The 20930-nt window shown below is 45.5% G+C and overlaps 1 protein-coding gene across 1 annotated transcript in view; it reads right to left on the bottom strand.

Annotated features, from left to right (window-relative positions):
- Nucleotides 1-588: 588 nt before the first annotated feature.
- The window catches only part of KMT2A (lysine methyltransferase 2A), a 48654-nt gene continuing 28312 nt past the window's right edge, over nucleotides 589-20930 (bottom strand). Inside the window, exons 17-36 of the mRNA XM_037410016.1 lie at nucleotides 20648-20758; nucleotides 20326-20399; nucleotides 19641-19834; nucleotides 19113-19219; nucleotides 18832-18969; nucleotides 17857-18015; nucleotides 17467-17584; nucleotides 17303-17381; nucleotides 16889-17049; nucleotides 15969-16154; nucleotides 10986-15297; nucleotides 9553-9633; nucleotides 8963-9027; nucleotides 8401-8571; nucleotides 7681-7755; nucleotides 7229-7403; nucleotides 6127-6234; nucleotides 5608-5691; nucleotides 5067-5196; nucleotides 589-4673 (exon numbers count right to left, since the gene is read on the bottom strand). Coding sequence (XP_037265913.1) covers nucleotides 4398-4673; nucleotides 5067-5196; nucleotides 5608-5691; nucleotides 6127-6234; nucleotides 7229-7403; nucleotides 7681-7755; nucleotides 8401-8571; nucleotides 8963-9027; nucleotides 9553-9633; nucleotides 10986-15297; nucleotides 15969-16154; nucleotides 16889-17049; nucleotides 17303-17381; nucleotides 17467-17584; nucleotides 17857-18015; nucleotides 18832-18969; nucleotides 19113-19219; nucleotides 19641-19834; nucleotides 20326-20399; nucleotides 20648-20758 — 6804 coding nt within the window. The 3' untranslated portion in view covers nucleotides 589-4397. The remainder of the gene's footprint in view (nucleotides 4674-5066; nucleotides 5197-5607; nucleotides 5692-6126; nucleotides 6235-7228; nucleotides 7404-7680; nucleotides 7756-8400; nucleotides 8572-8962; nucleotides 9028-9552; nucleotides 9634-10985; nucleotides 15298-15968; nucleotides 16155-16888; nucleotides 17050-17302; nucleotides 17382-17466; nucleotides 17585-17856; nucleotides 18016-18831; nucleotides 18970-19112; nucleotides 19220-19640; nucleotides 19835-20325; nucleotides 20400-20647; nucleotides 20759-20930) is intronic.

The raw sequence follows: 20930 nt of genomic DNA, 5'->3' as shown, positions 1-20930 counted from the left end.
TATGCCCAGCAGCAGTGGCTGGCTGGAGCCCGGCACCTCCCCACTGAAACCCCGCTGCAGTGTGGGGCAGGCAAAGTGGCCCTGGACACCCCCAGCGCTCCCACCCATGGCTGCCGGCCAGCGGCTTCCGTCCCTCCGCGAGCTGCCAAAAGTGGTGACATGGTGGAAGCAGCTCCTCCACCCTCATGAAGAAATCAAGAGCAACCCTGTGCAGCAATAAACTTGACATGTTTATTAATTAAACTATCACTTAAATAAAAAAAGTGCATAGAAAATAAACATGTTTAAAAACTCCTTTTTTTTTTTTTTACAACTATGTACACTTTTTATTTTTACATTCAGTCTTTTGCAGAGCTTTCAGCATTTTTTTAAACTAGTAAAGTATTTCCTTCTTCCCTGTGACAGGGAGTTAACACTGATGTACTTTAGACAGGTTTCCTCTTTTTTTTTTTTTTTTTTTTTTTTTAAAAACAAAACAAAAACAAAACACCAGAAGCTTGGAAGAACACAAGAAAAAAAAAAAAGAAAAAAAAGAGAGATTTGTTATACATGATAAGTTGTCAAGAAATGTATTTCTAGAACATAACCTTGCTTTTGCAGAGCTTTTTTTTTTTGTCTTTTTTTTTTTTTTTTTCCTGAAACAATTATTCACCTACCTGTATTTACTAAAGAGACTGTTAAGCTCAATAAAAGAAACACCACAAGTATAGTTCTCGGTTGATAGACAAAGCTACTGTACCTCGTTAAAAAGATACCAGGAAAGCACAGAGCACATTTTTTTTTTTCCCCCCTATATGCAGGTGGTACCCCAACATTCATAACCAAAACAAGGAAGAAAAGGAAGAAACCAAGTTGTACAAGTACTGACTGGTAACAAGAAGGGCCAGGAAAGGCTGAGCCGCCCGCTCCCGGCTCCCCAGCCGCCCTCGCCTTAGCAGCTGCGGCCAGGCAGGGACGCACGGCCCACCTTTCCTGGCCTCATTAGCAACTGTAACACAATCCTTATCTATAGTGTTAAGAGAAGTAAAAGCCATGGACCGATACTGAACTAGGCTTCATTACACGGTGCATTACTATATTAGTTCCTATATATATCGTATTTATAGTTATAAAAAAAAAAACAACTTGCGAGTGTAGAGAGTGGACCAGTAGTATGAGTTTGAATGGCATGATTCCGCACGAAGACTCTCGCTGAAGAACCTGGTATTGCTTTGAAATGAAAGAAAACCAGAAAGAAAAGATACCCAGCCCTTTGCAATGACCCGCTTTTCCTTAAAAAAACCAAACAAAACCCATGTTGGTTTGTACAAAGAAAAATAAAACCATAAACGCACTAAGGTTCTTTTTTTTTTTTTTTTTCCTTAGTATTTTCAGATTCCGTGATCTGTGTCAGTCCTTATAAAATATACATTCATACACGGGGGGGGAAAGCTGCGCTGCACTCACCACCAGCCCGGGGAGGCCAGGGCCAAGGGGCAGGCGGGCAGGCAGATGGCAGTGAGCCCAGGCGCTCGCTGCTGCAGCCGCTCATCCCGAGCCCGCCGCAAGGCACCGCACAGCTTCCCAGGGGTACAGTTAGTTTCACTGGCCACAGCGGCTGCTGCCGAGGCAGCCGCGACGGGTATAGCAGCAAAGCAGACAGCAGCCAGACCCGCGGGCTCACCCGCTCCTTGTGGGAGGAGAGATGCCTGGCGCTTGCTTCCTGGGGGGGTCCTGTGGCACACCGCTCCCCCTGACCCACTTCCCCGCTTCTCCCTACGCTTCGGGGTGGCTTTGGGCAGTGCTTCCCAGATGGAGCCTCATCCCGCAGCCAGGCAGATGGAACCGATTCGCTTGCTGGGGAAGATGCTCCTTCTGTGTCACTGGCACACAGCAGCAGCGTGGGTGAGAAAACACGGTGGAGCTGGGCTACTCTGGTCGACTCATGGGCTTCACCAAGGCAAGGGCTGTCCCCCAGCACTGCCATCAGAAACGGGAAAGGAAAAGGACTGCGAGCAGCTGCACCCGGGGACGCGGGGCCAGGAGCCCCCGGGCACAGGCTCTTTGGCCTCCTCAAGGTATGTGCGTTCCCAAACTGTCAGTGCATCAAATCATCTCAGTAACAAATGCAGCGTCAATTTGACTTTTCTTGCAACAGTTATCACCAAATAATCATCACACAGTGCAATAACAAAAGGAAACTGGCAGTAGGTGACTCTGAGTGAGTGCCGTTTTCCATTCTCAGGTCAGAGGATGGGGCCTCAGGGCCCAAAGGGTGCGGGTTCAGGCTGCCCTGCCGGGAGCACTGGGGGAGTCAGCAGGCTCTCTTCTCTCTCCCTTCCCTTTCCCACCGACTGCCGATGCTTTTTCAGGGCAGCCCACCAGCCTGCCACCTCCCAGAATGGCTGCCAACACACCTGCAGGGACAACTCAGAACAGTGAGGGCACTTCCTGCTTACTCTTCACAGAAAAACCCATCTGCCCTCAAGAGAGGGGCTGCAGGATGAGGCACCTGTCCCAGAGCAGCCTCCCAGCAAGAGAGGTATTGAGAGCCAGGTCTCCCTCTCTCATTTTACCTTGCTTTTCCTTCTCAAATACACGCAGGATGCTGGCACAGGCAGGGCAGCATCACGCCTTCTGCCTCGGGGCACAGACAGTTGTTCAGACAGAGTCAAACTCCTCCTAAGCTGGGCAAGCCTCCCTCCTGCCCCCATCTCAACGGGTACATAAAATTTAAGGTCCAGCCAAACCTCCTGGAAACAGTTACTGAAGTCAAAAAGGCAGAACAAGAGTAAAAATTAAAAATAAAGTGTACCCCCCCCCCCGCCTCTGGAGAGAGGATCAGACTGTGTCCAACCAGGTATTTCCTATAACCGTCCTATGAAAATAAAAAAAAAAATCATTAAAAAGAGATTCTCTTAAATTAGGATAATACCACTGTTTAAAAAGCCTCGTCATAAGTGCTTTCCCCTATGAAGTGCTTCTCATAGAAAAATATACAAAATATATTTACATTTATAAAACCTTAAATACTAAACTGTAAACAGAACAGAGCAAAATCCAATGTCGTCCTTTGTTAGCCTTGGGGCTTTTGACTTCTTTCTCTGTGGTTTTGATTTGGAGGCATGAAGCAGACCCAAATGGGAGGAGGATTTACATGACTAACTGGGACGACAGTGTCTTTGGATTCACTTGAAACAAGCTTGGTGCCTCCGCTGCAGCAACTTCAACCATGCCCACTGCTAATGTATTTCCTATGCGCTTCTGGATGCTGCACGATGCAGATGAGGCTGGTTAATGTTTGGCCTTGTTTTTGCAGGGAACTCACGTGCTGTTTCAGTGCCTCTTCCCGTACCTTCCAGGGAAGACAATATGACTACACCCAAAGATGAACCACACCTGCTCGCAGGATCACACCCTTCTCCCCCAACCTGGCCCTCTGATGCCATGGCAAGGCTGAGCAGAACAGACACTGTGGGAGACTCCATACAAGTCCTGCCTAGCTCCTGCTCTGCAGCGCTACACAGCCAACCCTGGAGCCAGATCTCACTCCCCATCTCACCCTGGAGACAATGGTCCCTCAGACCAGCTCCACAGTGGCAGAGAGGCTGCCAGCCAGAAGCACCTTGTGCCCACAAGGGCTGGCACAAGCTCCCTCTCTGCTAAAGAATGCCATGAATTCCCCTTCCCTCAGATGGGGATTTTGGAGTGAAGTGCTAGCCAAACCCTCCTCAGTCTAGTTGCGGGCTGCTCTGTTCCGCTCTCCCCGGATCGGCCTTCCTCGACGGAACCAGACAAGCCGCACCCATGCAATGCACCAGGCTGCCCACGCCACGCCGGCCCGTACACAAATAGTGTTTTGCAGATGCAGAGCACAAAGAACCACAGACACCTGCGCAGTCCTGGGGGCAGCTGGTTGGCGGGGCGCAGTCTCTCCCCCTAGGAGACAAGCTCATTCAAACGCTGTGCTACTGAACTCGGGACACAGTCCTCGAAGGCAGTGGCAAGCTCCATGTTCAGCACTGAACCACGAGATGGAGAGGGATGGAGGGGCAGGATCCATGATCACTCCCCCACGCTTGGGCCTAGGCTGACCTCCCCTCCCCTCTCCCACTCATTAGCCCCAGACTGAGAAACAAATACCAGGGGCAGGGGGAAATGAGAATAGCAAAAACATAATCACGCTGAGGATCTTCTCCAGTTGCCCATGTCTTTCACGAGGGTAAGTGTGCACATATGAGACATGAAGATGTGGACTCTGACAGAGAAACGCAGCCGCCAGTCAGGTCGCTGAGCCCAGCTGATCTTCAATCCTGCCTCTGGCCCCCCCTGTCTGGTCCAAAGGGCTGGGGCGGGAGTTACTTGAAGCTTTGGTTTGCCCCAGGCCCTTCAGGGCTCACTTGCAGCTGATGGAAGTCCTAGTTTAAAAACTTCCTGCACTTCTTGGCGCCGCAGTTACAGGGCAGTTTGTTGCTGGCGTCTTCAATGGGGAACTTGTAGTCGTAGGTGAGCTCTTCCCCGCGGTAGATTTTGCGCATGGCAAAGATGACAATGTGTTTCTGGCCATCGATGTTGATGACCCGGGAGTAGCAGTTAGGCTCGCAGGAGTGATTGATGAAGCGGGCCGCGTTCCCATGCATGGTGGCATCCACCACTTCAGAGTCGTCAACGCGGAACATGTAGCAACCGATGCCCTAACGTTAGGAGGAGAGAAAGAGGGTTAGCTCAGGACAGTGAAGACTGAGCCACCCTAGGAGAAACCTAGCTCACTACAGCAACCAGAAGTCAAGCCTTTAAGAGCATCTGCAATCTCTCTTCCCTTGTCTTCATAAGCTCACATTGGAATCATTTCATCCCTGCACCCACTGGATCTGCAATGATCCAAGAAGGGACTGAGACCCTTCCCAGGCTGCAGGAGAACAGCAGCAGTGCCTCCAGAGCTCCAGCAAGGGAAATACCCTGAAGAGTCTCTAATCCCCATTTGTGATGTGGCAAACGCAGTTTTCACACAAGCCTGTCCTACCTTCACAGCCACTTTCTACTTTGCCCCAACTCTCTAAGAATTTCTACAGAAGCCCACAACTCACCTTACTGTCGTAGTACTTCTCTCGTTTGTCAGTGAGGATGGAGCGAATGACGTTGCCTGAATATTCGATCACCATCTCACCTGCATCGATATTCCTTTTGCAGAACAGACCCCGGCCATGGATGGGAGACCTTAAAAAAAAAAAAAAAAAAAAAAAAAAAGCAACAAGGTAAGCAAGTACTGTGGACAATACAAGCAAAGCTCAGAAACACAAGACTGTAAACACTAAGAGAAACAGATTATTCATTACAGGGATCCCTGCCGTATCACTACTCTTGTATAACATAATGCTAGAGAGGACAAAACTAGGTCTCTCCTGCCTGCCCTTAAGCACGTGCCTTAGCTATTACCAAGGTAAGCCAGCAAGCAGTAAGTACTTTGTGCTCAGGATTACTTTTCAAATATGTAACTTGGGCAGGCAGAAGGAGGGAAAAATCCCAAACCTGCATTTTCCCCTCAATTTTATAGTCTGACTTCATAGAGGATTTTCAGTTTTCACCTTCCTCTGCCCCAGAGACCATGGTACCAGAGCAAAACAGTACCTGTAGACACCAACTGCTTCCTTGGAGGTCTTCTTCAAGTGTCGGAAGCGCATGGGCATTGGCAGATCCATACTAGTCGCCCTCCTAGAACACAGAGATGCTGCTAAGCGATGACCTTTAATGGAGGGTCTGTGCCATGTATTATCTGGGATACTTCCCAAGATGCAATAGTTTAGACACTGCAACACTGCAGCCCACTGAGAACAAAATCAAAATTAATTCAGTGGGCTTAAATATATGTAAAAGATCACTTCCTCCCTTTCCTGCCCAAATTCTCATCAGGTTGTTTTACATTAGCGAGGAAAAGAAACATTCAAAGGAAGACTGGCCTGGTAGTCACCTTCAGCTATCAGCTCTCTTGCTATTGTAGGCGTCTTCATTGTATTTGCTAGTACTCTGTAACTTTCAGATTTTAAACACCACCTCAAAGAATGCAATATGTAATAACTAAGGCCAATCAGGTCATTTTAGCACCACAGCATTATTCTCCCCTTTTAACCTTTAAACCCTGCTGCATACCGGGCTGATTTCAGCTGTACTTCTTCCTCTTCCTCATCATTTGGGTTGTATTCTGGGGGCTGTCGGTGTTTAGAAGCCAAGAAATTAAACATATCGAATGCAGATTTCCTGCAATTTAAAGAGACCAAAGGAAGTTTGTTTTACTGACTGAAACTACACTTGTGGCTGCCAGAAGTTTGGTGTTTTGGTTTTTTTTTTTTACTGCTTTACACCTTCACCAGTCTGTCCTCTCTTAAAGCTTCTTTGCATCAGGCTAACAACCAACAGTTTCTGAGAACTGTGAATGAAAGCACCAGCCAGACAAGCTTTGTTAAACAAAGCAACAGCAAAATGCAGGCTCCTGCTAACATTTCTTTCTGACTGAGAGCTTCTAGCACTGCAGAGATTTGTTTCTGTCCTGGTTTCAGCCGGAACAGTTGATTTTCTCCTTAGTAGCTGGTACAGTGCTGTGTTTTGGATTTGGTGTGGCAGTGTTGATAGTACACTGCTGGTTTTAGTATAAATGTTTCTTAGCAACAACTAAGTCAAGGACTTTTCAGTTTCTCAAGTCCTGCCAGCAAGAAGGCTGGAGTGGCATGAGAAATCATGAGGGGACACAGCCAGGACAGCTGACCTGAAATAGCCAAAGAGGTATTCCATACCATAGAATGTCACGCTGAATATATAAACTGGGTGGGTGGGGAGGGGTTGACCAGGGCCTTGTGATCGCTGCTGGGGCACTGGCTGGGCATTGGTCAGTGGGTGGTAAGCAATTGTCTTGTGCATCAGGTTTTTTCCTCTCTTCCCTTTGGATTTCATTCCTCTCCTCTTCTCCCCCCTAATATTACTACTACTACTTTATTATCATCATCATCATTATTATTATTTTGGGTTTTTTTCCTATTTTAATTATTAAATTGTTCTTATCTCAACCGTTGAGTTTTACATTCCTTTTCAATTCTCCTTCACATCCCTTGGCAGGGGGTGGAGTGAGAGAGTGGCTGCATGGAACTTAGTTTCTGGCTGGGGTTAAACCGTAAGTTGCTTATGCTCTGCCACAGAGTTGGATAATCAATCGAGTAAATGGGCTGTTAACCTTAACAATGACAAAGCTCACACTTGCCTCAGGTGGACTTCAGCCCTAGCAGAGCCATGTGGATTCAGAGGAGGTTCATTGGCCTCCTCTGGCTTATGAAATCTGAACTTGTAGTTGTGGCAGTGCTTTGCTCCGTACAGTTGCTCTATCAGGAACACAACAGTGTCGTGGATAATCCCCAGCATCCTCAAACCATTCACACCTGGATCAAGAGAAGGAGCACAACAAACGCAAACTGACTGCAGACTCTGAGCAAGAGAACACAGCAGCTTGTTACATACAACCTGTGTGCTAGCCTGCAACTGTCACAGCAGCACTGTATTAGCTAGGTCATTCCACATAAGAGTTTTAAATAATTTCATCAGGAAGAAATTATCCTCCATAAAGCAGTCAGCAGCTGAACTGAAACTCTTAAGGCTCTGCTGAACCCACAGAGAGATCTGTTTGCAGACAGAACAGAGTTTAGCACCGGACATTACCTGCAAAAGATAGCTGTTTCAGGCGGGCATTAGAACGGGCTTCTTGAACTTTGTCAGTCAGTGACTTCCAGGCATCTGCAGTCACACAAACAGAAGACAAGATAGAGAGAGAGTATCCGGGCGCTGGGCAGCGAGGACTGCCGAAACAGGTGCCTTGCTATGCCTGTTATTTTGCTGCATCTTATCAGGTTTCCAGTGAAACAATACTGTTGGTAGCGTTCTAAGTACATGTGCAGTATGCTGTTTTCCAACAAATACTCATATTTAAATAAACTAACTGGAGAATGTGAAGTTTGCATCCTTTCCTGGGCCATAAATTAAGATCCTTAGATACAACTGCTCCCATCCTCTCCAAAATTCACTTTGGCAAAGAGGGAAGTAAGAATCTTCAGCAGCTCGTCTGGAGGACAGTCTAGATAACCAGTGCGGATGAGAAAGTAGGGTATTTTTTGACAAAATATGGTTCGACACCATTGGTTAATTGATAAAACAAAAATAGGACAATGATATATATTCATTGAATATATTCTATTGAAAAAAATTAAAATCAATACAATCCAGACATTGTTAGGAACTAGGATTGTTCTAGGGCTGTAAATCAAGGTTTGGTCTTTTTTTTTTTAATTCCATTAAAAAGGCAAGTAAGAGATCCTCAGAAGTCAACGTCACTTCTAGCACAGCAAGGTAAAACCAGTACAGCCAAAAATGCGCAGTTCTCACCTTCAATGCTTTCTGCGCAGATTTGAAAGCCATCATCACTAGAGATCTCAAAAACCAAACCTTTCTTTGGTTTCTTCTCACCAAGACACTCTTTCCTTTTTTGCTCTTGCTGAAGCCAAAACATAAGTGGGGAGCTGAAAGTGCTCTCTTCTTCCTCGAGAGCTTTTGAGCCTAGAAAAGAGAGAAGACGGCATGACAATGGAAATTGAGTAGAATTATTCTTTTCCCACTGTTTTTTCCACAACTGAAAGTTACTTACTAAACTTGCCTTTTGATGACCAGTAAATACATCCAAGAAAAAGAATCTAGACAGTGTTGTGTTAAGAGTGTGAAATCTCAAGTGCTGAAATTTTCACAAACTAAAAATAGAGACGTAACTATTTGTCTGGTATCTATTAATAGCAAACCAACACTTCCTCCTTTCATAGCAAGAATAACATGACTATTAGCTCCGAGATTTTTCTTCTGAGAGAAGAAGACACACAAAACACAAAACTTCAGGGTACTAATTTCCTAGGCCTGGAGAGTCCCAAGGCTCAGTGCTTTTGAAGAAGCAACATACCTTTATTTTCTTGCTCATTTGTTGAGTTCTGTGTTGATTGAGATTCTGGGAGGACCGTTGTTTGCCTTGGGAGGGAAGGAATTTAACATGGAGAAAAATATTTAACAACCTGCCTCATTTCCTTACCAGCCCTGAACAGCTGCCTATAAAATCCTGAAAACTAGACAGATTTGAGAACCTTTTTCCAGATCAAATGTTCTAACATCAGTTCAATCCAAAACAAACAAAAAGATTCTACTCAGTGGCATCTGTTTTTGAGGCATCTATCAGTCTGTGGGTAGCAGTCTTAAGTCAATACAGTATGTGACCTGTTCTTTGTATTAGCCCTGTTCAGTAGTAAGGTGGATGCTAACATGATCGGCCAACACTGTGTGCATAGCCTTCTTCTCAGCAAGCACTAAGCTTCCCAGAGCTACGCATAACTTGCTTTAAAAAATGGCTCCATATTGCAACTAAATGTAACAGCTCATTCCAGACTGAAAGCTCCCAAGATATTTTAGCTATCAAACTAAGATTTCTTGCATTCTTGGTATAAATACCCTTAAGCTCAAGCGAGCAGAACCTGACGGAGAGATCTGTTTAATGCTTACCCTGCAGACTGGCCACACTGTTTATGCGATGGCTGATCTACACTTGCTGCATCCTGTGTATCTGCCTTCACAGCAGGAGTCCTGGAACAAAAAGATTTAGGAACATTCAAAATACCTGCCAAGCCGTATGTGCCATTAAGTGAAACTGCAAAGTAGCAACAGATCCACCAGGAGCTGCCATGAGTGATTCAGCAGTTCAGGAGAACTACAGAAGTAGTAACAACTGCTCCTAAGATATGAGGAAGCAGATCATGCTTCTAGCATCACATCAGAATTGAGACTTGCGCTTCAAGAGGAAGAAGGAGCATGAATGAATCCGGGTGCATAAGAAATATGCCTGAGCAACCATAATCAGTGAGCTCAGGAGTTAAGAGGTATGTGGCAGAACGTGGACACAGCTACAGAAAACTTTCACAGCTTAAAACAAATTGGCAAGTATCAGCAACACAGAAAAAGTTATTTTGAAAGGTTAAGCTGTCTAAAAAGTTTTGGATCAACGGTTTAAGAACCAGATTTATCAGAGGACATTAAGATGATCAAGGAATTACACAAGCGATGTGCAGTATTTCTCAGTTACCAGAAGACAGATGTTACATTCTTTTAGTACCAGCAATTATTTTGGAGAGTGCTCTCACGCAGCCAGGATTGAAAGCCAGTGGTGCAATGTGCCTAACTGCTGGCAGCACGATACTAAGACAGAGCCCTGGACTACACCCATAAAACTGCCTAGCTTTGCATCTCAAACACAGACCAGCAGCAATTCTCTCTACAGATCTGTGTTTCAAAGAGTCAATTCAAATGTCATTTTAAGTTAAGGTCTGGAAAGTAATCCTCTACTGTGAGACAAGCGCGTGCTCTGCTGCTCTGACAGAGCGCGCAAGATTCTCCCTGCTCCCCCAGTTCCTTTGCAGTCTCTCTTGCCTGTAGGGACAAAGGAGGAGGGAAGAGGGGTAAGAATAAACCACACACCAGAGAGGGACTAAGAAACTGGCATGCAGTTTGAACTCTGTAACCTAAATGACCAAGGCAACACCATAATGGCACTTCACTCTGGTACCTTAGTATGCTACTAATAGTACAACTACAACTTCTAGTGCACTTCACACATGAACAATATAAAGGAATAGAAGTCATCACCCTTTTGAGTGCCATTTGCTCTATCGATATCTCTAAAACACGCTTTAATTTGCCAGAGCTGTCAACAATGAATAACATCCTCATAAGCCTGATCCCGAAAGCCTTGAGTTTTTCATCCCTCCCTTTCCAGAGGTAAAAGTTCTATTAACTCCTTTACTTATCTACTTCCGACTAGTGGCTGAGGTCTTCACCTCAGAAATCATCAAGAAGAAAATTTGCTGTGGAAATTAGTGCAAGATTCTCTCTTGCACTGCTACAAAGTCTCAGAGATGAGCAAAATCAAACATCCCCCTTACCCTGTAGTCGAGACCTGGGGTACAGCAAGGGCTCCTCTCTCAGGAGTGTGTGCTTCAGAGGAGCCGGTCCAGTGAGAAGTTTTGTGCTTCTTTCCATTCCCTTTGTCTAACGATGGCTGAATGCGTTTGATTTTCGGCTTCATTTTCGTGGGACCCAGCACAGAGCTACTTGCAGACTGTTGACCTGATGATGGGGAGCCTCCAGGAGATGCTGAACTGGCATGCATCACTGACGAGGAAGCCTTGTTTTGTTCAAGTCCGGTATTATTGGGGATATCAACCAGCTGCGGAAAGCTCGACAACTGCGTTGTTGCTGAAGCTGTGCCAAGGTCTAGCTGGGAGGAAGCAACCCCGGTTTTGCTGGCTAAGAGTTGTGTCATGTGCTGAAGCTGGTAAGAGCCTTCTGGGTCAGCAGACGACGGAGCAACCGTCATGCCCATCGTCTGTGCTGAAGGCAGAACACATATGCTTGATGCAGCTGTCATTGCTGCCGTAGATGGAGTCTGGGATGCTCCTAGCTGTGAAAACATCCCAGAACTTGGTGGTAAAGTCATGTGCTGCTCCTGAAGACCAAGGCTCTGCTGACTAGCTTTGATCAGGAGGTTGCTTATTGAACCAAGGTCCCCTAATAATCCAGGGCTAGTTAATGTTACCGAACTTTGTCCCAAAACATGACTAGGAACTGATCCACCAGTGGTAGGGGCTGCGGCGGCCTGCATGGATACGACATTCAGCACCGAGGAACTTGATGCTAGGCCTGATACAGGCCCCGCTGGGAGCTGACTGGCATCTGGCCCAATAACACTGGGAGATGTGCCGACTGCAGTAGTGGTCCCAGCTTGTGGAAGCAAAGATGTCTGCTCAAAATACATGACCCCGGACTTGGACCTTTTGATAATATTGGGGACAGTTCTATGGGATGTCGAATTTGCAATGGTTCCCAAATCCAGTGGGTGGTTGGAGATTTGTGAAGGAGCAAAATTAATTAAGGTCATGTTGGAGACCATATCAGGAGGAGCTATAGCAGAAGGGGTTCCAGAGGGAGCCAGTTTCTTATTCTTCCGTGACTGCAGACGAGATATGGGCCGTTTCTTGCCCAGGGCAGCAGCTGGAGTAGAAGCAGCGGTACCAAGGTCTGTCCTCTGACTAGCTTCAGACACTAAGAGCTGAGGATCAGGGGGTGGCTGGACACCAATCAGAAGACCTGGCGAAGGGCTGCCAATGTTTGGTGGGAAGCCAGTCTGAGCAGCCGTGGAGAAGGGATGTATGTGCTGGTGATGGGACATGGGCAGCAGCCCCTTGCTCGTGGGAGGGAATAATGACTGAGATGAGGGCAAGCTCGGATTTAACCCCGTGGTCAGTGTCAGCCCGCTCCCCATGGGCCCCAGCACTGAAGTGTTGCTCTCCATTACACTCTGTGCAGAGCTAACAGAAGGCGTTAACTGTATCTTTTGAGTAACACCATTGGGAAGGGTTTGGAGGACATACAGCGGCTGCATGTTTTGATTGACTACCAGAAGTTTTTCTGCAGCTGGCTTGAGGTGGGGCGGTGTTGTCTGCACCGCAGCGTTGGAGATCTGCGAGGGGCCAGGGCTGTCTGTGGAGTTTGGCACGTATTTCTGGCTCTGGAGGGGAACGGTGGGCGATACTGGCACCTGGATACCTGGAGTCCCGCTGTTTCTTGTTAAATCCTGGTTGCTGCCATGCCCTTGCTCAACAGGGCCACAGGGTGGGCTGGCTATATGCTCTGCATCTATGTGACCCTGGATGAAGTGATCGGGAGTCATGTGTCCTTCAGGGCTCGGGTCTACTCCTGGACTCAGGAGCGCTGTTTCGCCTTCCCCCGATGCAGATTTTTCTGTGACTGTCACCCTCTTTTCCCCAGACTCCGTGGAAGGCAAGGCAAGCATCGACCGTTCTCCCGAGGAGGAGAGCGAAGACTCTGAGATGACAGCGAGCCTGTTGTGATTCTGGCTGGGCACCGTAGGGCTGCGAGTGGTCAGAACAGAGAGATCAGAAGGAAGCTCCAGCGGCAATTCAAACTGCTCCTCCGCTGATATGGAGGAAGAGACGCTGCTATCCACCGGCTCAGTGGTTGGCAGCTGCTGGGAGAACACCTCAAACAAGCCCATATCCTTGCCACGGTTGCTGTCAAGACCTAAACCTTCCCCAAGTGTGAGAAGTTCAGATGATGAGGACTCTGGACTTTCTCCCAGTGCCTGCATAGATGGCGTGTTCTTTAGTACAAAGTCCATGATGTCAGAAGGGAGGATGTTGCCACAGTCATCACTGTTGTTATTGTCAGAGTCTGATTTCAGAAGTTCTGTGTTAAAAGTGTCCAGTAAGTTCTTGTCGGAAGGTGTGCTTGCGTGAGCTCTGCGGCCCGTTTCCAACGAGCTCAGCTGAGCTTCCAGTGAATCCTGACCCTGTGCTTTAACCCTGCTCACAGGATGGCAGTTATCAATCTTTGGGTCAGTTTTGTGGACGGCGGAGCTCTTGGTGACTTGTACTTTCTCTCCAGCTTCTTCACTTCTATCTAGCTTTAAATTCTCTGTTCCATTTTCTTTACTGCTCCTTTTAGTTACCTGACTGACTTTTCTTGTTGTTGCCGTGACACTTGTATCACTTTCAGTGCCATCATCCACACCATCCAGCTGTGAGATTTTTGGAAGATCACACTGCTCCTCCTCCCTGAATAAGTTATGGGATGCAAGCCTCTCCTCCGTATTCGAGGAAACCACCGTTCTAGTGAAGTTATAGTAGTATAGGTCATCTTCATCTGATGTGCTCAAGTCATCTGCACCATCCACTTGTCCTTCTGCAGACCGCTTCCCTCGCTTCTTTCCAGTTGAGTTACTGTAGAAGGGAATGTCTTCCTCTCCATAAGACCTCACGCCATACAGAGGAGTCAATCCAAAGAACATATTGGATCTGGCCCGAGCACTCCTCCGTGGATACCTCCGTTTGTAGGAGCCTTCCTCTTGAGCTTTAGCTCCTCCATCCTGGAGCATCAAGTTGTTATCCTGAACAGGCAGACTTTCATATGCATTATTCTGAGATTCCTGTGCTGACGCTTCGTTTGGATTTCTCTGAACTACAGGGTTATCTTCTGGGCTTTCTGAAGTTGAGGAGGGCTCTGCCAAAGCAGTCAGTTCTGCCCCTGCAGACTGAGGTTCAGCATCGCTTTCCTGCTGTGCATTTTTAGATTGGGTTTCACTTTCCATCTTGAGAGGAGTCAGAGTGACTTTAACGGTGCGTTTTCTAGGTGCCTGAGATTCCTTAGAGGCTGCTTCAATCTGCACTGCAGAACCTTTAGACAGCCCTTGCGAAGGTGGAGACTTCTCACCAGCTTTTTCAGCAGCAATATTATTACACAACCTCTGGCTAATTGGTTCAACTGCCAAACCCTGATTACCAAACTCTGGCTTCAGGTTTCCTTCATCACTGCCTACTGCTTGACTTGAATCTGGAAGAGATTTTAGGCAATGCTTCTCTTTAAAACTGTCTTTCATTACCTTTTTCCCCTTCTGACGCCTGTCTCTAGAGGCAGAAACTACTGGCTCACTTGCTACAGGAGATCTGCTATTTACTCCAGCAGACTTCAAGGCCTTCGCATCCATCTCATCAACCGCAGTTGTTTTCTCTGGCTGTACAGGTTCCACATGCTGATCTCTGTCTTTCCTTGGGCCTCTCTGATGCAATGGTGGAAAGGATATTGCTTCTTTGGAAGAAAATGATCCTGAACATTCTTGTAAGGTTCCTATTTTAACATTAATTTCCGTAACTGATGAACTGGTTGGTTGAGCAGACATTTTGGAGTTTCCTCCAGAAGCAAAACCATGAGCTGAATAATCCGGGTCCTTTGAGGTCAGTGTTTTAATTTTCTCTCCCTTAGAAGGCACACCTTTGGCTATCAAATCTGAACTGCCAGAATGTTTTCCTTCTGTACACTGAGACGCATCCAGCTGGTAAGTTTTACTTCCGCTTGTAGCTGCTGTTTTCTGGGAGCCTGAACTGCTAGAGCAACTCTGCACTGGAGCACTTGGTGTACCTGCATTCACTGACCCCACAAAGCGGTCTGTACTTTTGACGCTTGGCTCATGTTCTGAGGAGGACCCTGTGTTGGAAACAGAAGATGCGCTGTGCCTGGAGTAAGTGTTCCCAGCTCGTATAGGGGAAATCATCCGGAGTTTTGATTGCTGCTGTGACAAGGAAGAGGTGCTATGTCTCCTAGAACCAATGCTCTTAAGTCCAGAGGATAGTAAAGGATCTCCTACTGTTACTATTTCATGGGTCACTGGGGTAGGGCTTCCTGAGAAAATAAGGCAAGAAAGACCATCAAGCCATCTGAAACCTTCACAACTAACACACACCCAATTCCTTCACACAAAACAAGAAAATAAAAAGCATAACCTTTCAGCCAAATAGCATTAATATAAAGATGATGCTTGAGATAGGTATTAAAAACCTGATACTGTCAGTCAGTATTCACAATGTAGAGTTGACAAGTTTGTATCTCAGGGTTTTGCACCTCAAATTTAGATGTGAATTGTCAACACTGGTTTGAAACAAAACATGACTCATTCATACAGAAACAGTAGCTGAATTACAATACCAGATTTCTGATTCTCTCTGGAAAAATATGAGATGATTAAATCCCTAAACTTATATTACAGCTCTTCTGTATTACTGCCATTATATTGGTCAAACACTGCTTTCTTCCTCACAGGGAAATTTTTTGTTCCAATTGTACATTTCTTGACAGGCCACCTCTACTGTATGTTTTTCAAAACTTTCCCTCCCTCAAACCTACAGCCATTTAACTTTTTTCTCTGGAAACAGAAAACTAAACACCATCTCTGAACGAAGCCAAAAAATACATGAACAAAACAAAAAATATTTCCAAAACACACCCCCCCCCCCCCCAAAAAAAACCCCAAAACACCACCACCCACAAAAATCAAAATTGACAACTTTAAATACCTGCAGAGGGTAACGGCCTAGAGCCGGGAGACCTCTGTGTGGATGGGTAACTTGGTGTCCTGATCCTGGGACCCTTTGAGACCACTGGATAGTAACAGGAACTAGAGGTCTGAGAATGCAAGGGATGATCTGGTGATGGTGGGTTTACAATTTCAGGTGTATTTCGGCTGTCTTTAGATAGAGTTTCTGTTGTTGTATAAAAGAGAAACAGTGTAAGCCATCACTGAATCCTAAAAGCTATGATCTGATAAAAGTCTATACTGCTATCAGGTTTCACTTGAAGAATTGGTGTATTTGTTAAATAAATACAAAGTCAAAGACTACTGCTTCCCTGCCATCAGATGTCTGGCTGCTTCTAAGAACATTTTCAAATCCTTGCAGCAATACAGTAACCCTCAACTTACAGATGAAATTCCACTATATTTTGATAAAGTTTAAGATTTTATGTTGACAACTATTAGAAATGTTTTAAAAGTTTCCCACAGCCTCACCTCCCAGGAAATGAAAAGGATAGGCTTTATTATTATTTTCTTTTTAAACTCACCTATGGATATAGAGAAAGCAATTTGGAATTACAGAAGCAGCACAATTCTACTATTCAACACTGCATTTAAAAATCCCCATATTACATCCCAGCACTGACACCTGAAGTGTTATCACTAGAAAAATCTCAGATCTGTAGACTAGAAAGCATTACTACAGTAGTTTTTGTTTGGCTCAAGTTTTCAAAGTTATGGCACACTAAGGAGCTTAGCTTTTTTTAAATCTTAAGATTCTGTAACATGATTTGGAAAACAAGTGGCTTGTAGTCCAAATCGGTTTAGGAGACACAAGTCCCAGCCTACTTGGCTTTCTGATAAGGATACACTCCTGCAAAACCATGTCGAGAATATACTTTAAGAAAGTCTATAAAAGGTTACCTGTAAGGGGCATGGGGCTATGTGCAATTGTTCTGTTATCATCATGCTCTACAGTGCTATTGATGTCAGGTTCTATGACCGCAGGTCGGCACTCCATGATCTTGCAGGTATACACACAGCGCTTCCTGGCATCCGTTGTGCTCCAGTACACCCTGGAGCACCTGGAAGACAATTCAAACATAAAAAAATTTACTCAACAGCTGAGTGAACCCCAGCATTCCTACTTTAAGTATTCAGTTTCTCAAAATTGCATGGGACAAAGGCTCCCTGGCACAACATGCTGCACATCTAGCTGAATCACAAGATTCCTGAACTGTCTATGAAAACCACAATCAATTTTTAAATACGTTACCTCAGCACTGGTTTGGGATCTAACATGCTAAGACACCTAATTTTGAAACAGCTTATACTCACTGATAGCCAATGGGAAACAACTTATCTTCACAGTCTGAGAGATCATTCAGAATTCCTAAACAGTCTATTGTCATTGAACCTGAGCAGAAAAAGAAACAGAAAAGTTCTGTGAACCAGATTCCAGCACCAAAAGGTGGATCAAGTGTCCAGAGACTAGATCTCACCAATCATCATGTGGATATTCTCGGGTTCCAAACCACTAAGAAATTTTCTTCTCAAACTGATCCCTTCAAAATCCACAAAAACTCTCCTAAGAACTTCAAACCCATTCTCAGGAACCACCTGGAACAAGAATGCACAAAACAACTCGTTAATTTTGAAGGAACTACCACACATACACTACATCTTACTCGATCCTCAGTTTAGTTTTTGAACTACCACAGAGTACCACTTGCCAAACTTCCCCTTGCCAGTTGTGTCACTGACTTCTCAACAACACTGCTGTACAGCCCTCATTAGTAAAGAACACGTTCAACATTAAGCCCTAAAAAGTGCTCATAGCTACAGGCTACCCCCACCTTCAGACAAGGCAGGGTGTGAAAGAAGAATCTCACCTCTCCTTTGATCAAGTCCCGATGTCTCTGGCAGTAAACTTTCTTATCATCCAAAAAGACACAGTTCTTGGCGCGCGAGCACATAAAATGATAGTTACTTGTACAGGAAGTGAGGCAGCAGCCTACTGTGGCCCCCGACTTCTGGCAGAACTCACACCTCTACAAAAGCCAAAAAAAAAAAGGTTAAAAATTAATCTCTTCTAAAACCAGGCTGCCATTAGAGATGTCAGTTGGGTTTCCTGCCCCACCGCCCCACCCCCCCAACAAAAGCTGAGAGTAATGCCTGACCTCCCACTTCGCTGCTGTAACGTTTCACTACTGTGACTCAACATGCACAATAGAGACACAGAGGAGGTGGTGAAAGGAAGAAGGATCCCTCACGCAGGATGGGAACTTCTGCATTTGCAGACTGGTTCCTCCAGGCCTTGGACTTTCTTGCTTTTACACTATATCCAAGTGTCCTACTTGCAAGCTTCACTGATTAATACATCAACTATTTCTCCTGCACAGAGTATTCCCCACGCGGGCAGCTTACTGCTGGCTAAGAGCAGGCTGATTCCACTGCTTCCGCTGTAGTGCTTCCACTATTGAGACAGGTGTTGGGCTTTAACTCAGAGTTTGGTTGTGCTTTAGATATTTCCCATTTTTAAAAACAGGTGGCGACTACAGATATGGCATCAATTGCTTAAGATATAGCACTGGCAATTGAAGACCTTTTGAGACAAACACAACTCCTATTCTCCTGCTACAAGTTGCTTTTGGTCTCCATAATATTTCTGAACTGAGCAAGGATAAAATAAACTTTCAAATATCTTCAGTCACTTCTATTACAAATAGTGGGGAAAAAAATACGCAAGGACAGGACAGAGCAGAACACACCCACCCACCCATCAGGAATCTTTTAGCTAGGTTCCCCTCTTGGTTCTGTGTAAATCCAGGTGAAGTTTTAACAAAGTATTCTTTACATATACACACCAGTTGTTTTCCCCTGATCACAGCCATGTGCACGTTTTTCAGAGAACCATCATCATCTTCAAATACTTCTGCTGACCACAAAGCACAGTTCACATGTGTCCATTCGTTTTGGCCAATGTAGAGAAGACGTCCAGCATCCTAAAGAATGGAAGGAAACATTCTTTTCAAATGTTCCACAAGACACAGCAATGCAGAAAATGCACCCAGCCTATCCACAGAACCAAATCTGTAATACTGCTTAAATCTGCTCTGATAGAGATGGGTACATGCCACATACTCACATTAGCACTGTCATCACCGTATTTCAGGCACAATGCGCACTGCCTATTGTCCTCTACGTCCGGTGGTGGGTTAAGTTCAGGACTATCCTCTCTGCTTCTGTCAGAGCCTTGTAATTAAAAGAGAGAATATTGTTTATTCTTGAAAGTCAGGGAGGGAAAAATTCATCTGGAAAGACTGTCAGTAAGTGAACAGGGTAGAAGATCCAAACAGCAACCTGAAGTTTTCAATAGCTGGCTTGTAAAGCAAGGAAAAGCACCCGTCAGCCTCTACACAGCCCATGGTTCGGGGGGGGGGGGGGGGGGGGGGGGGGGAGGAGAAAAAAAGGCAGGTGCAAAATATTTCTGGGCCCAAGCTCAGCTCAGAAACATCTCATATGCCAACAGCCTCTGAATGATTTCAGGTCACCACAGGTCTCCAAAATTCTTCAGTTGCATACAGAATTAATACCACCCTCTCTTTATTACTAGGAGGCTTGGAATGAAGCAATCTGGGTTTGGGACCAATACTGCTCCAATCTGTTTTCTTACTAGAGATAGGTGGCGTAGGAGGATGTAGAGGAGTTGGTGAATCTGGCTCTCCAGGCCCTTTGGGTTTTGGAGCTGGAATGATTTTCTTCATCAGAGGGGGCTGTTCAGTGCAGTTGTTCTCTTCACGCTCCTGCCACTGAGCATAATTATGGTCAAGCGAAGGAGGCAGCACTGCATTCGGCAACATACCACTGCTGAAATGCAACAAGGAATCAGCTGTCAGACCTCACTGCACCAGAGGACCTTGTGCCCCCTCTACCAGCACTACTGACAGTCAGTATACAACAACTCCTCACTTAATTATTTACAGCCCACACATGCTCTTGATAGTCACTTACACTGTAAGATTTGTGATGTGGCTTGTCCGTTTCTTTCGAGGGTAACGGACACAGGAGGGCCACACCAAACAGAAGTGAGGAGGAGAGGGGGAAGGAAGGACAGGACTGACCAGCTGACACACAATATACCTAGTTCTAAATAATGTTTTTGGTTACTCTGCTTTAGAACTAGGAAGTGTATGCAAAACCTGGGAATGGGATTAGTGTTTAACTTCTTAAAGCAAAAAAAGGAAAAGAAAGAAGTAGAACAGAAAACTCCACCCCACAAACAAGCTCTCTTGATACTTTTTGCTTGGACAGCTGGCAAACTGCAGGGTGTCACAGTCAGACCCAGAACAATTACTTACTTGCTTGTTACTTTATTTGGCTCCCAAAATCTGGACTTTTTTACACTGAACCATGGAAAAACACGCTCCATTTGCTGAAGGAAAACAACATTCCATTAGAAATGTTATACAACATACCCCAAAACTCGAAGAGGTTCAAGCAAGATCTACTGTAAATGCACAACTAGTAAGATTTCATTAACATCAACAATTCTGACAATGTATTATTTTATTCCTGGAAATAACCAAGCAATGGTAAGCATGATGGACCCTTTGGATTCCAACAGCAACAAGCAGTGGTATGATACCAAGCAGATTTCAAAATAACTGTAGTCCAGCTCACCCGAATAAAGAAGGACTTGACCATGCTATTCGCTTTCTTAACTTCCGGCTGCCCTCCATCAGAATTGATGGCTGCTTGAATTATCTTCACGATATCATCACTAAAATCCAACTATAAGAAAACCACAAAACGTCACGTTACCAAGTGTCTCTTGTACAGCTATACCATCCACTGATCTTTTTTAAGGCATCAAGTGAGCATCTGGATGACTAGAAGTCTGAACCAGAGCATCGACTTAAAAGCAGAAAAAGAATTTGGCTGTAAAGAAGCAAGCAACCCTGTG

Source organism: Falco rusticolus, chromosome 16 (assembly GCF_015220075.1).
Source record: "Falco rusticolus isolate bFalRus1 chromosome 16, bFalRus1.pri, whole genome shotgun sequence".
Taxonomy (NCBI): Eukaryota; Metazoa; Chordata; class Aves; order Falconiformes; family Falconidae; genus Falco; species Falco rusticolus.
This window is presented reverse-complemented; position numbering and strand designations above follow the sequence as displayed.